Genomic DNA, 12764 nt, shown 5'->3' on the forward strand with positions numbered 1-12764 from the left:
CATAGGGACAAGAGAACATTCTGTGACACACAGGTTAGAGGGCTCTGGGCTTGGGGTGTGGTCAGATAAGTCTTTTTAACCTAGTTTTCTCATCTGTCAAGTAAGTCTAAGAGTATATGTCCTGAGTCCCTCTCTGGGTGGTTGTGAAGATAAAACGAAGATGGTATGTGTATGTGTGTGTGTGTGTGTGCGTGTGTGTGGTGTGGTGTGTGGTGTGTGTGAGAGACAGTATGTTGAAAACCATAACATGGAAAGAAGATCGACACAATGATGCTTATTCTGGGAAACCCAGGTAGAGTGCTCTGCCTTAAACTTTGAACTGAAACAGGGAAATCACTGGGCTCAAGAATTAGGTAGTCACCCTAAAAAGTTATTTTCTTAGGAGCCTTCGAGGGATGGGTTAACAAGCATTTGCTAAGTAAGCATCTGTGAGGCTCTCTATCAAGGAATATAGACAGAGCAGGCATTTTGAGAACATTAAAACTTCATAGTAAAAACAGGAACAAGATCTGGGTGCCTGCACCCTCTACCACTCTTTCCCATTATCCTTGGAGTCCTAACCATTAAAATAAGGGAAAAAGAAAAGTAATGTAGAAATAATAGACGTGAACAGGCAAAACTGATGCTACTTAAGAGAATAAGATATTCCCCCCACTTCTTCCGCCTCTCCCTCCCCCCACTCTGGTTCAAGCTGTTGTTTCTCAGTCTAGCTGTGTAAGACACAGCTCCCTGGCCCATGCTGGTATTCTGAGACTTGCGCCCTCCTCACCCGCCCCCCCCCCCCCCAGACAGTCGGTCGCCGGTCATCGGTGGGCCGTTCACAGCAGCTCTTGCTGGCTGTCGTCCACTCAACGCTGGCCGCCGACTGCTCATGGCAGCACATGGTCACCCACAGCAGCCCACGGCAGCTCACGCTGGCTGCCAGCCACTCACGGTGGCCCGTGGCAGCACTCAGCAGCTAACGGCAGCTCACGCCAACTTCTGGCTGCTCATGGCAGCCTAGCTCCAGGGAGAGCGATTGTTCACAATCTTAGCTGTAGAGGGTGCAGCTCATTGGCCCATGTGGGAATCGAACCGGCGACCTCAGCGTTAGGAGCACAGCGCTCCAACCACCTGAGCCACCGGGCCAGCCCAAATAAGATTTTTTAATCAATAAACTATTATAACTGTTGATGTGAGATCAATATTAAAAAATCTAACATTGTTTCTATGTACCAACAATAACTCTAGAAAAGAGAATAGAAAACGATCCCATTCACAATGGTAACAAAATTTATGCAACCTCTAACTAGGGTGTGAGATCATTGTGGAGGAAACTGTAATGTTTTAAATGAAGGACAGGAAAAAAAGCTTGTTATGCAAGGAGGTTTATTCAAAGATAGGGACTATCTATGGTTGTGGCTAAGCTATTTTCCATGGAATTAAGGCTCAAGTGGGTGAGATTAAGTAGTTTCTCAAGGTCACACAGCCAGTTACCATTTTGATGTTTACCAGCAGACTTTATTTCTCATGCTTCCTAAACAATTTCTTTCTGGTTTCTGATAGACATTTCCTTAGTAAGTTTCTCCTGAGTGAGTTGTGTGTGTGTGTGTGTGTGTGTGTGTGTGTGTGTGTGTGTGTGTTCAGTGTGGCTTTGCTAGATTCTATCATTTATCATTAGAGAAATGTTTCTCTTGATATTTTGGGATAGGAGGGTTCATGCTTCCATGAATCGGCCACCTAGCTCATCTTTCTGCCATTGTTAGTTTTAAGTAGGTGATGTGGCTCTTGGTAGATGAGGACCACCCATGTTTTAAGAATCACTGCATTAGGAAGGCTCTTGCTGGCTTGCAGTCCTTTATACTTTATGCATTTGGGGTAGACTTAAAAAAATTGGTGCTCAATTTTTGGTGACTCAAATCCAATTGATCTATTCTCCAAAACCCTGCTGTTGAAAGAATCACAAGGCAAACTGCAAACTGCCAGGATTTTGTTGGCTTTGTATACTTAGACTTCCATGCATTGGGCTCTTAACTCTATCAGCAATATTAGTAATGGTGGCACTGTGTTAAATGCGTATATTAAATCGTCCCATTTAATCCTAACCATAATACCGTGAAGTTAGATATTGTCATCCCTATTTTACAGATGAGAAAATTGAAGCTGAGAGGTTAAGAGACTTGCCCAGGGTTATGCATCTGGTAGAGATGAAATTTGAACTCAGGTATACCTGGCTGGTAGCCATTGTGTTATCCTGTTAGGGCTGCCTATTAACTCTTACTAGACACCAGCTTTTCAATCTACAGCCTCTTAAAATAGAAGAAAGAAACAAAATCTTAATAGCTAATGACCTGTAACCTCTGTTTGTAGTGGAGTGACTCAAGATAGCTTTTTTTAATGAATGTGTGAAATGTAATTTTCTTTTGTTGTTATTGATGTCTTTGTTCAAATTCCTTTTGAGAATGCACATTTGTTTTGAAACCAAACTTGTCTTTCTTGCCTACATTTCAGTCAGAACTAAGACATGGTCCGTTTTACTATATGAAGCAGCCACTCACCACAGACCCTGTTGATGTTGTACCACAGGATGGACGAAATGATTTCTACTGCTGGGTTTGTCACCGGGAAGGCCAAGTCCTTTGCTGTGAGCTCTGTCCCCGGGTTTATCACGCTAAGTGTCTGAGACTGACATCGGAACCAGAGGGGGACTGGTTTTGTCCTGAATGTGAGGTTAGTTCCTGATGAATGAATACATTATCTGCCTCGTTGCTCCTCCTTTCTCTTTCTTCCTTTTGTTGTTAATTCTTCAAATCATCCAGATACAGCGAAAAGAGAAATTTCTTGCCTTCCACCTGCTCTGTCCTGGTTCAGCCCCTTTTTGGACCAGCATTGGCAGTGACCGCCAGCACTGCAGCTCTTAGAAAGCCAAGAGCACTGGAAAATTGTTTTTGATTTCCTCTTGAGTCTTTGGATCACTTTGGAAGATCGGCAACCTTCTCTGATTCTTCTGTGATGAACAGGAGAATCTTGAGTTCTCACTCTTCAGAAGTGAAATTAACAAATAAGCCTTTAACAGTTTGCATAGTTTGAAAAGATCTCATGCTTCTTCCCCCTTTTTGGGTGTTGTCTCCTGCTACATCATTGAGTCATCATTGGTGGTGGCCAAACTCAGAAGACCAATGTTGGTTGTATGTTCGTGTGATTGCCATCTGATGCTTTCATTCATGGAACAACTAGTTCTCGCGTGCTTCTTAGGTACTAGGGAGTCGGCACAAATTCCATTCTTTTCAGGAGAAAAGGACAAAAACCAAAATAAACAGTTATACACAGCCTGTTAGAAGAAGACTATTCTGGAGAAAATGAATTGAAGATGAGGAACGGGAGTGAGGAGGGTGCAGGGTTTCCATTTTGAATGAAGAGGTCCAGGAAGCCTTACTGAGATTTGAGAAAGACTTGAAGCCGTGGTTACCATGTCCACTGTTCTGAGGTGTATTCTCTTCGCGACAACATCCAACTATGATGCTTTTTCAAAATGCTGAAAGTAAGAATGTCGTCTCCAAAATCATTTAATATATTGGGATGTCACTTGGCTTCAAAGGTATATTAGAATTAGATCTCAAGCGAGGGAAGCTTTCTCTGTGTGCAATGGGAAGTCCAGATGTCTTTAGTAGGGGGAAAAGGCAAGCTATAGGACAGTGTGTGGCAGTGCTTTTGTACAGGGAAAGGAGAAACATAAGAAATATACGAAAAGAAATTAGGTATCCGTCTCTGGGATGATATTTTCATGGTGTTTGGCCCTAAAATGGCAAAAGATGTCCATCCGTTACTCCTTGGGGTATTCTTGATGGAGAGATGTGTAGGACCTGCTTTGCTCAGCAAAGCCCTCTTGTTCAGAACCCGATCTCATTCTTACATTTAATGTAGGAATTGGAGGCTTCATCTATTTCCTTTTGTCTTGACTTCCCTTCTTTCCTTTGTCTTCCCTTCTTTAAAATTATGGTCTAGTAATTTTGCAAAAAAGATGGTGGCTCAGAGAAGATGTTTTTGCTGCAAGTGATAGATCTTGATGAAAGTCAGCTGAAACAATAGGGTTTTATTACCATGTGTACAAAGAACCCAGAGACAGGGCCAGGCTGGAGTTTGTTTCAAGCCAGACTTTTTCCATTCCATCATAGAGGTGATGTCTTGTCCCCCATGGTGCTAGGATGGCTGCTGGGGGTTTTATTACATATGGCTAGATGAAAATCCCCCTAAGAAGAGTATCGTTCCTCACATTGCTTATTTGTTTGTTTGTTTATTTAAGGAGGGCACAGCTCACAGTGGCCTATGCGGGGATCAAACTGTCAACCCTAGTGCAACTAGCACCACACTCCAACCAACTGAGCTAACTGACCACCTCCCTCACCTCCCTTTTTATCAAGTAGAAGAACTTTGCTCGCCAGCCTCCTGCTGACTTGCCCTTGGGTTCATTGGTCAGGATTGGATTGCCAGTCCTCATGCAAAAAAGGCTTGAAAAATGCATGTCTGGCATTTTTAGTCAATATTGTGGGAACCAGGCACTGCCAGCCAGGAGGAAGGGGTCAAAGGTGTAGGAGAGAGAGGAGCTGAATGACAGTTTAGCAGGCAACCCAAGTGTTCCGCCATGGTTGGTTACCTGGAAACGAACAGGCATTCAAACAAGCTGGTGTTCTATGTCTAAGGTTTCAAGCCCTGATTTTCTTCCGGGGTGAATTGGTAGGGCAGTCAGCTGGGGAGACGAGCTGTTTCAGGCTCTGGTAATGAGACACTTGCGTCGTATACTGTTTTCAGCTTCTGAATGACTCTTGTGTTGCCCTTTTCCTCAACAACCAACCAGACACATCTGAAAGTTCCTTTTGGAGGATCCAGAGATAGGAAGAAGGGAATTGAAATCCAAATAAACTTTGCTCAGCTCTCCCTACACAGATGGTTCAAAAGTGTTTCCTGACATCATCAGACTTTGCTATTTTTGTTATTGCTGCTACATATGGATTCTGAAGCTCTGAGATGTCGTACCAGACTCAACACAGCGGAATCCGGTTTTAGACATTTCTCTGAGCCCCTTTGATGGGAATTTCCCTTACAAAATGACATTTATTGTCCATGGAGATAAGACAGCTAGATTGTGCTTCTCATGTAGTTTGCCAGAATGTCCTGAGTGGGTTCACATCAGTGTTGACAAGACAGTTAAGTCATATTTATTATTAGTGCACTACCATCCCTTGGATTCTTCCCTTTCCATCAGCGATGTCATTGAGTTAATGCTTTGTCATTTTCCTGAAAGATAGTCCAGAACCTTTAAGATCAAGATAAGTGGCTTATTCATTATATGAAGAGAGCACGTGAAACCACCAGTGGCCTTTCCTTTCATCCCGTTCTGGAAACCCAAGGCTGTGATAATGATGGCTCGCAGGTTTCTGCCTACCTATATCTTTCTCAGATTATGTCATCTTCATGAGTGAAAAACACTTCCAAATAGGGTACTTAGTGGATTGGTACGCTTCTTAATTTCTATCTACTCATCCAGTGTTTGGTGAAGTAGATTGGAGTCCTTGTCAAGCGAAACAACGCGTCTCATTTGGATGAAAATTATTTTTTTATGTGTGAGCTTACTGGAACATTAGGAGAAAAGGGAAATGAGTACACAGATAGTAACTCCTTTTCTAACTGGACATTTGTGTGATTTTGACTTTTTAGAAGATTACAGTAGCAGAATGCATCGAGACCCAGAGTAAAGCCATGACGATGCTCACCATCGAACAGTTATCCTACCTGCTCAAGTTTGCCATTCAGAAAATGAAACAGCCAGGGGTAAGAAGAAAGTTCCTCTTGGTAAAAGTGTGAATGGAAACGAGTGACTTTGGTTTTTGTTCTGCTAACATCTTATTCTGTGTAGCCTTAGCTTTTCAGACACCTGTGTATACTCTTTGGGCCTTCATATGTGCCTGAATTCAAATACCTGTGCAAAGCAAGGTACGGTGGCTTTCAGTTAATTCTCTGCAGTGCGCAGCACTCTGTCTCCAAGGATTTCAATTGGGAAATGACATATAGTAGAAAGTTGGTGGGATTTAAAATGCTGATTGGTTATGGAGTAAAACCTAATACCCCATCGGGTAAGGAGCAGTTTGGTGTTCCTTCTCGCGGGAGTTAATAAAAATTCCATTGCAGCGAGAGAGCCGAATACAACCCAGTTTATTTTAATCAAGATCTGATGATGGAACCTTCAAGTAAAACTCAACCAGTGAGATTTCCCATGAAGGGTCACAATTTGGTTAATTCTTTCAGTTTTGAAATGGGATTTGAAGTACAGGCTTTGCCCCTTAAGGAAAATCTGTATGTGAAATCAAGGCTGTGCCATTTGGCTGGTGAACTGTATACCTCACCTGGTTCCCTCCTGAGTCCAAGTCATATCGTAGCCATGGTGCTTTTAGGTTTTTTTGTGTTAGTTTTCAGGAAGATAGCAATAAAAATACCTTGCTTTTAAAAATAATTAATATGGTAATGCCAATATACCATGTTTCCCCGAAAATAAGCCCTAGCCGGACCATCAGCTCTAATGTGTCTTTCAGAGCAAAAATTAATATAAGACCTGGCATTATATTACATTATATATTATATTAAAGACTGGGTCTTATAGTAAAATAAGATGGGGTCTTATATTAATTTTTGCTCAAAAAGATGCATTAGAGCTGATGGTCCGGCTAGGTCTTATATTCAGGGAAACACGATAATATATTATGGCATTTTTCCTATAGAAACTTGAGGTGTAGCCAGATTTCACCCTCATCCTCAGTCAAGTTCAGAGTTTGGGACTAAAGTAACTAATGGTGGATTGTTTTTGTCGATATTAATATACGAGAACAGGGCCTGTTCTTTGCATATATCTTGAAAATAAAATAAAACCAGAGCACACACTGAGCCCCTGATTGTTGATAATCAGGCAGAATTAGAAGGGGAACCAAATTGGAGCTTCTCAAGGTCATTCTTTGTAGAAAATGATAGAACCCTATTGTCTAAAAAGTAGTCTCCGTTTTTTTATTATTTTTATTTTTTTCTTTTTTTAAATTAAAATATTTTTATTTTTAAAAATTTATTTATTTTTCCCCTTCTTCCGCTCCCCCCCCCCCCATTCCAGTTCAAGCCATTATTTAGTTGTGTAGGACACAGCTCCCTGGCCCATGCTGGTATTATGAGCCTTGCGCTCCCCGGGCTGAGGCAGTCGGGCTGAGGCAGTCGGTCGCCAATCGAACTGGCGACCTCGGTTAAGAGCACAGCACTCCAACCACCTGAGCCACTGAGCCGGCCCGTTGTCTCCATTTTTAAAGTGCCTTCTTGGCATTAATGCTTGATCTTCCCCAGCAGTGACGGGCTTGTGTTTGTGTGTATACATCTTTTCTCTTATAGACAGACGCATTCCAGAAGCCTGTTCCGTTGGAACAGCATCCCGACTACGCGGAATACATCTTCCATCCCATGGACCTTTGTACTTTGGAAAAGGTTGGCCTCCATCAAAGAACCTCACCGTTGTAGCCCACAGTTGTCGAGATGACGAAGGATCCTCCCTCATTTTTCGTGCCCCATCTCAAGTTAGATGGCTTCTCTACATTTCCTCTGCGCCATTTTTAATTGGGATGGAAGAACTCTTGACCCCTCACTTCTCCTGTGACCTTCTCCTGAGGATTGCACTGGAGTGTTGAAATCTACCAATAAGCTCCAAATATTACTTTGGCTAGTGCTTCTAGTTTTTTTACCTGAAAAAGGCATAGTTTCTAACCATTAGCAATTTGATGGATTTGAGCCTTACCTCCTCTTCTAGTTCTTTTGGAGATGCTAATAATGGGAATAGTAGGAAGGACGAAGAGAAAATTAAGTGTCTGGGAAAGCTTCAGATTAGTAATAAAGATGTGGCTTTGTAGAACTTGACTTATTCCATCGATCAGGATATTTCTTTAATGTCTGAAGGTGTTTTAAAAGTTCATGCTAAGACTCCATGGTGAAAATTAACACTTGTAATATTTGAGATTGTACACGACATCCTGGTGCGGATTTTCAAATTGTTGGCACCAAAATATGGGTAAAGAAACCATGTTTGAGGAGAAAACATTACTTCATATTATGCGTTCAGATGCCACCTCCCCCCCCAAACAATAAATCCAACCTGCTTTGGAAAATTTGCACAAACCCTCATGGTATTAACAAAAGAGAGGGTTGAAATCCTAGTTTCATAAATTAATAGCTTTGGAACTCTGAATAAGTTCCTTAACATTCCCGTGTCTCACTTTTCCCGTCTGTGAAATGGGGATAGTGATAGCTGCTTCACTGAGTTCTCAATCATGAGGCTTGTGGGAGACTATTAACAAGTAATAATAAATACCATATATATATGTATATATATAAATACCATATATATGTATATATGTGTGTGTATGTGTGTATATATATATATATATATAAAATCTGGGTTCATTGGAATTAGCTGCTTGATAAACGACAGCTGCTGTAAAATGAGGAAATTCAAGTTAGTGTGATAAATTCATTTTTATAGAGTTGTAGATCTCAAATATAAGAGCATCTCAGGAAATGAGTAAAAGCATTCATTAATTTGGCAAATGACAGCTAAGAAAATTATGTGGGGGATGCAGGTGTTGCTGGCTCTGGCTTGCATAGACTCACTGGTGTTTATGCTCTGGCTTCTCTCCCCAGAACGCTAAAAAGAAGATGTATGGCTGCACAGAAGCCTTCCTGGCTGACGCTAAGTGGATTTTGCACAACTGCATCATTTACAATGGGGGTGAGTGGCTTAGGTGACTCCTAAAAGAGAGAGTATGCTGTGTGTGTTGTCCATTCTTCCACCCCTCATGAAAAATCGGAGTCTCTTTTCATGCATCAGGGCCAATAGCTGAGAATATTTGTGTATAGGTTGCTAATATTTGTGAATGGGGGGCGGTGACTATAGATTTTAAGGTAGGAGCTAACATCCAGAGGGGCTCGTGGCGATATAATGCTGGTATCTGTCCTTTTTAAAAACTTGATTTTAATAGAGGAACCATTATATACCCTAAAATTCATACATTTTACATGCACAGAGGGTGCCAAAAAATGTATACTCATTTTTAAGAAAGGAAAAAAAACTGGATTAAAATTGTAATACTCAATATATACCGATAATAAAAGATGAATGCAAGTCATGTACATACATGTTTTGGGCACCCCCAATATATTCTATATATTTGACATACATGGAACCACAATCCCAAATAAGATCTGGAACATTTTCACCACCCTGTTATATTCCCACTTTCCCCTTTCCAGTAAATCAATCCTCCTCAAACGTTCTGCTGTTCTATTTCTGTCACTATAGATTAATTTGTGTGTTCTAGAATTTCATATAAGTGGAGTCAGAGAAATTGCGCTGTTTTGAGTTGGGCTACTTGAATGCATTGTGATATTTTGGGGATTCATCCATGTTTGTGTGCTAGTGGTTAGTTTCCTTTCTATTGTTGAGTATTTTTTTTAAGTTTTATTTTATTAACATATAATTTATTTATCCATTCGCGTTGTTGATGGACATTTGTGTTGTCTTCAGCTGTTATAAATTAAGCCAGCACGAACATTTCTTGTACAAGTCTTGTGTGTGGACATGTGTTTTCGTTTCTCTTGTGTAAATACCTAGGAGTGGTATTGCTGGATCATTGAATAGGTTTATATTTAACTTTATGAGATTTTTTTTGCCAAATTATTTTGCAAAGTGGTTGTTTCATTTCACACTCCTAGAGTGTACAGAAAGTCTTTAGTTGCTCCACATCCTTGTCAACACTTGTTATTGTCTGTCTTTTTAGCTGTTCTTGAAGGTATGAAATATGTCATAGTGGTCTTAATTTATCTTTCTCTAGTGACTAATGGTATTGAGTACCTTTCTATGTGCTTATTAGTCATTTGTATCTTTTTTTTATTAAATACTTTTTCATATCTTTTGCTCATTGAAAAAATTGGGTTGTTTGGGGCGGCCAGATGGTTTAGTTGGTTAGAGCATGAGCTCTGAACAACAGGGTTGCCAGTTTGATTCCCACATGGGTCAGTGAGCTACACCCTCCACAACTAGATTGAAAGACAACGACTTGGAGCTGAGGCCCTGGAGAAATGCATTGTTCCCCAATATTCCCCAATTTAAAAAAATGAAAAAAAAATTGGGTTGTTTGTGTTGTATTATTGAGTTGTAGGAGATCTTTATATTCTTTTTTTTTTTTTTAATTTAAATTGGGCAATATTGGGGAAGAATGTGTTTCTCCAGGACCCATCAGCTCCAAGTCGTCCTTCAATCTAGTTGTGGAGGGCTCAGTTCAGCTCCAAGTTCAGTTGCCATTTTTTTTCAATCTTTAGTTGCAGGGGCCTCAGCCCACCACCCCATGTAGGAATTGAACCGGCAACCAAGAGCTCTCGCTCTAACCAAATGAGCCATCCGGTTGCCCTGAGATCTTTATATTCTTGATAAAACTTTATCATTTGTGTTTTCATGAATTGAGAGGATTGAGTGTTCTGAACAGAGTAGAGGAGGCTGTCCATTAAATTCTCCATTGCCCCAACTTCTCCCACAATCCTCTCTGTCTACATTCTGGCCAGTAGGTGTTTCTGTGTTCTGCTCAATCCTGTTCCTCTTGTCCCCTGCTTTACCTCTTTGTCTTGATGACTTTTTCTGATCGTTCAGTCTTAGGTTTGAGAAGCTAAGGAGTCTTCTAAGGATCTTTCCCTCATGACTGTCATAGTTCCTGTACATGCCTGTGACTGCTTGTCACACTTTCTGGATGGCACTGTTTTTGAGTTGCTGACCGGGTTGTAAGCTCTTAAAGGGCAAACACCACGTCTTGTTCCCTGCATACTCTTGGGGCTAGCTAGCATAGACTTTTGGCTAATGTTTAAGGAAAAATGTGCGAATGGATGGATGTTCGCTTAAAGCACACGTTTTGCATTATTAATAGCAGGGTTGGAGGTGCAGAGGGGAGCGAGTCCCTAGGCATTGAGAATTTGTGTCAATATTTTGAACCCAAACATATAGAAGAGCCCATGAGATCATATAAACAAGTGAATGAGGTCTGGTGGGAGAAAAACATGAGCAGAAGCCGGGATAGCCACTGGCTATGGGAAGAGTTGGAAATTGTGGAGAACAGGGAACTCCCACCTGGTCTGGAGGGTCACCTCTGGATTTGTTGGATACAGGGGTGTCAGATCTTCTGAGGTTTTAAGGCAAGCCAGAAATCTGGGTATTTATGTGTATGAAATTTTTTTGTGAACAAATGTATAATTCCTGAAAATACAGTAATCTTCGAAGGAAACATGGCTTTCTGACCATCTTATTTTCTGGTTGAGTGCAAAGGTAAGGGATTTATTTAGAGTTAGGTGTGGGGTCAGATTTTCAACTTGTTAGCTAAGTGGTCTCATGTAAATGATGACTCCTAAGTCTTGGCTTACTCGTTAATGAAACAGGAACATTCATATCTGCTTCCTAATATGGCTTCCTGAGGAGTTAACAAGAAAATGTATTTTGAAGCACCACGCACGCCACTGCTCCTCAATTAAATGTCTTCTTTCCCTCTTGTTCTTCGTGGGTTGGAGTCTGGGGACAATTGGTCGAGTAGGCCTGCTTTCCACTAACTTGAGCCTTTAGAATGTAAAACCATCTTTCAAATATTAATCCAGGAATTGTAGGGAAACCCCCACAAATTGCTCAGTTGCAGGAAAGATGACATTAAGGCACCAAAGATTGGTTGATATTCATGGGAGAGGTCATATAATTTGAACTGGTATTAGAAGCCAGAATCTTCTGGTTTTTAGCCTTTCAAAGTTTAATGTTAGGGGAAAGCAAGTTAAAAGGTTGTTAGTGGAAGTATAATCCCAAGTCTGAGTGTTACAGTGTTTCCGTCTGAATTAATCCTATTTTCTTATTCCCTTAGGAAATCACAAATTGACGCAAATAGCAAAAGTAGTCATCAAAATCTGTGAGCATGAGGTATGTGTTTCCCACTGTTGTGTTTTAAATGCAGCCAGAGTGAGGATTGGGTTGGCTGAGGTTGCCATTTGCAGAATCTCCCAGTGGGTAGCTAGAGTGGTTTGGGAATTTGTTGAGGCACAGACAGTGCCCCTTCTCTTAAAGCAAAAGTAAAAGCAGTAGAGGACCCCTAGTATGTTATAGAGCACCCTTCCCTTAGCCATGATCTAAGGGAGATGGAAATGACCGTTTAATTTTTAGCTTTGAGTTATGGTCAAGCATTGGGCAGGCACCCTGAGTTTTCTTTGGTTGCATAGATAGAGTTCATAATTTCTTCACTCCACAATCTGTGACATGGAGTTAGGTCCTTTTCAGTCTTCTTGTAGGAGATGTTTGTTTGGGCTTTGACATTTAGGAAAAGTTCTGACTCTCAGAAAGTGGCCCAGGTATCCTGGAGAATCTGTCCATCTCACAAATACCCATAGGATTGATGGTGTGGATGAAATGAATCTCCTGGGCTGTGTGCCCTAAGGTTGGTGGCAGAAATGTTGTGAGGAAGACTTTCTTCATTAGCTCCCCAGTGTAAGAGTTAAAAAAAAACACACTGGCCCTCAACCTGTCTGTGTGCTTTCGGTCATTCGTAAAGAAAACATTTGGATTGTCCACATATTTACATAGAGTTTTATAATCTACATTTTTCACTTAGATTGAGTGTTTTCCTAGGTAATTAAATACACAGGAAGAAAAGAATTTTTCATGGCTCTTCTGCTGATTTCCTTAGTAT

At 41.0% G+C, this 12764-nt stretch overlaps 1 protein-coding gene across 22 annotated transcripts in view; it reads left to right on the forward strand.

The window, feature by feature from the left end:
• The window catches only part of ZMYND8 (zinc finger MYND-type containing 8), a 116808-nt gene that overhangs the window by 42545 nt on the left and 61499 nt on the right, over positions 1 to 12764 (forward strand). For 13 of the 22 annotated variants that reach the window (XM_081034257.1, XM_081034236.1, XM_081034252.1 and 10 more), the window contains 5 exons: positions 2491 to 2709; positions 5695 to 5808; positions 7402 to 7494; positions 8701 to 8788; positions 11946 to 12001. In XM_081034257.1, the coding sequence (XP_080890383.1) occupies positions 2491 to 2709; positions 5695 to 5808; positions 7402 to 7494; positions 8701 to 8788; positions 11946 to 12001 (570 nt within the window). The remainder of the gene's footprint in view (positions 1 to 2490; positions 2710 to 5694; positions 5809 to 7401; positions 7495 to 8700; positions 8789 to 11945; positions 12002 to 12764) is intronic. The other 9 variants (XM_081034244.1, XM_081034243.1, XM_081034250.1 and 6 more) reach the window with 1 other exon arrangement.

Source organism: Rhinolophus hipposideros (genome assembly GCF_964194185.1).
Source record: "Rhinolophus hipposideros genome assembly, chromosome: 22".
Lineage (NCBI taxonomy): Eukaryota > Metazoa > Chordata > Mammalia > Chiroptera > Rhinolophidae > Rhinolophus > Rhinolophus hipposideros.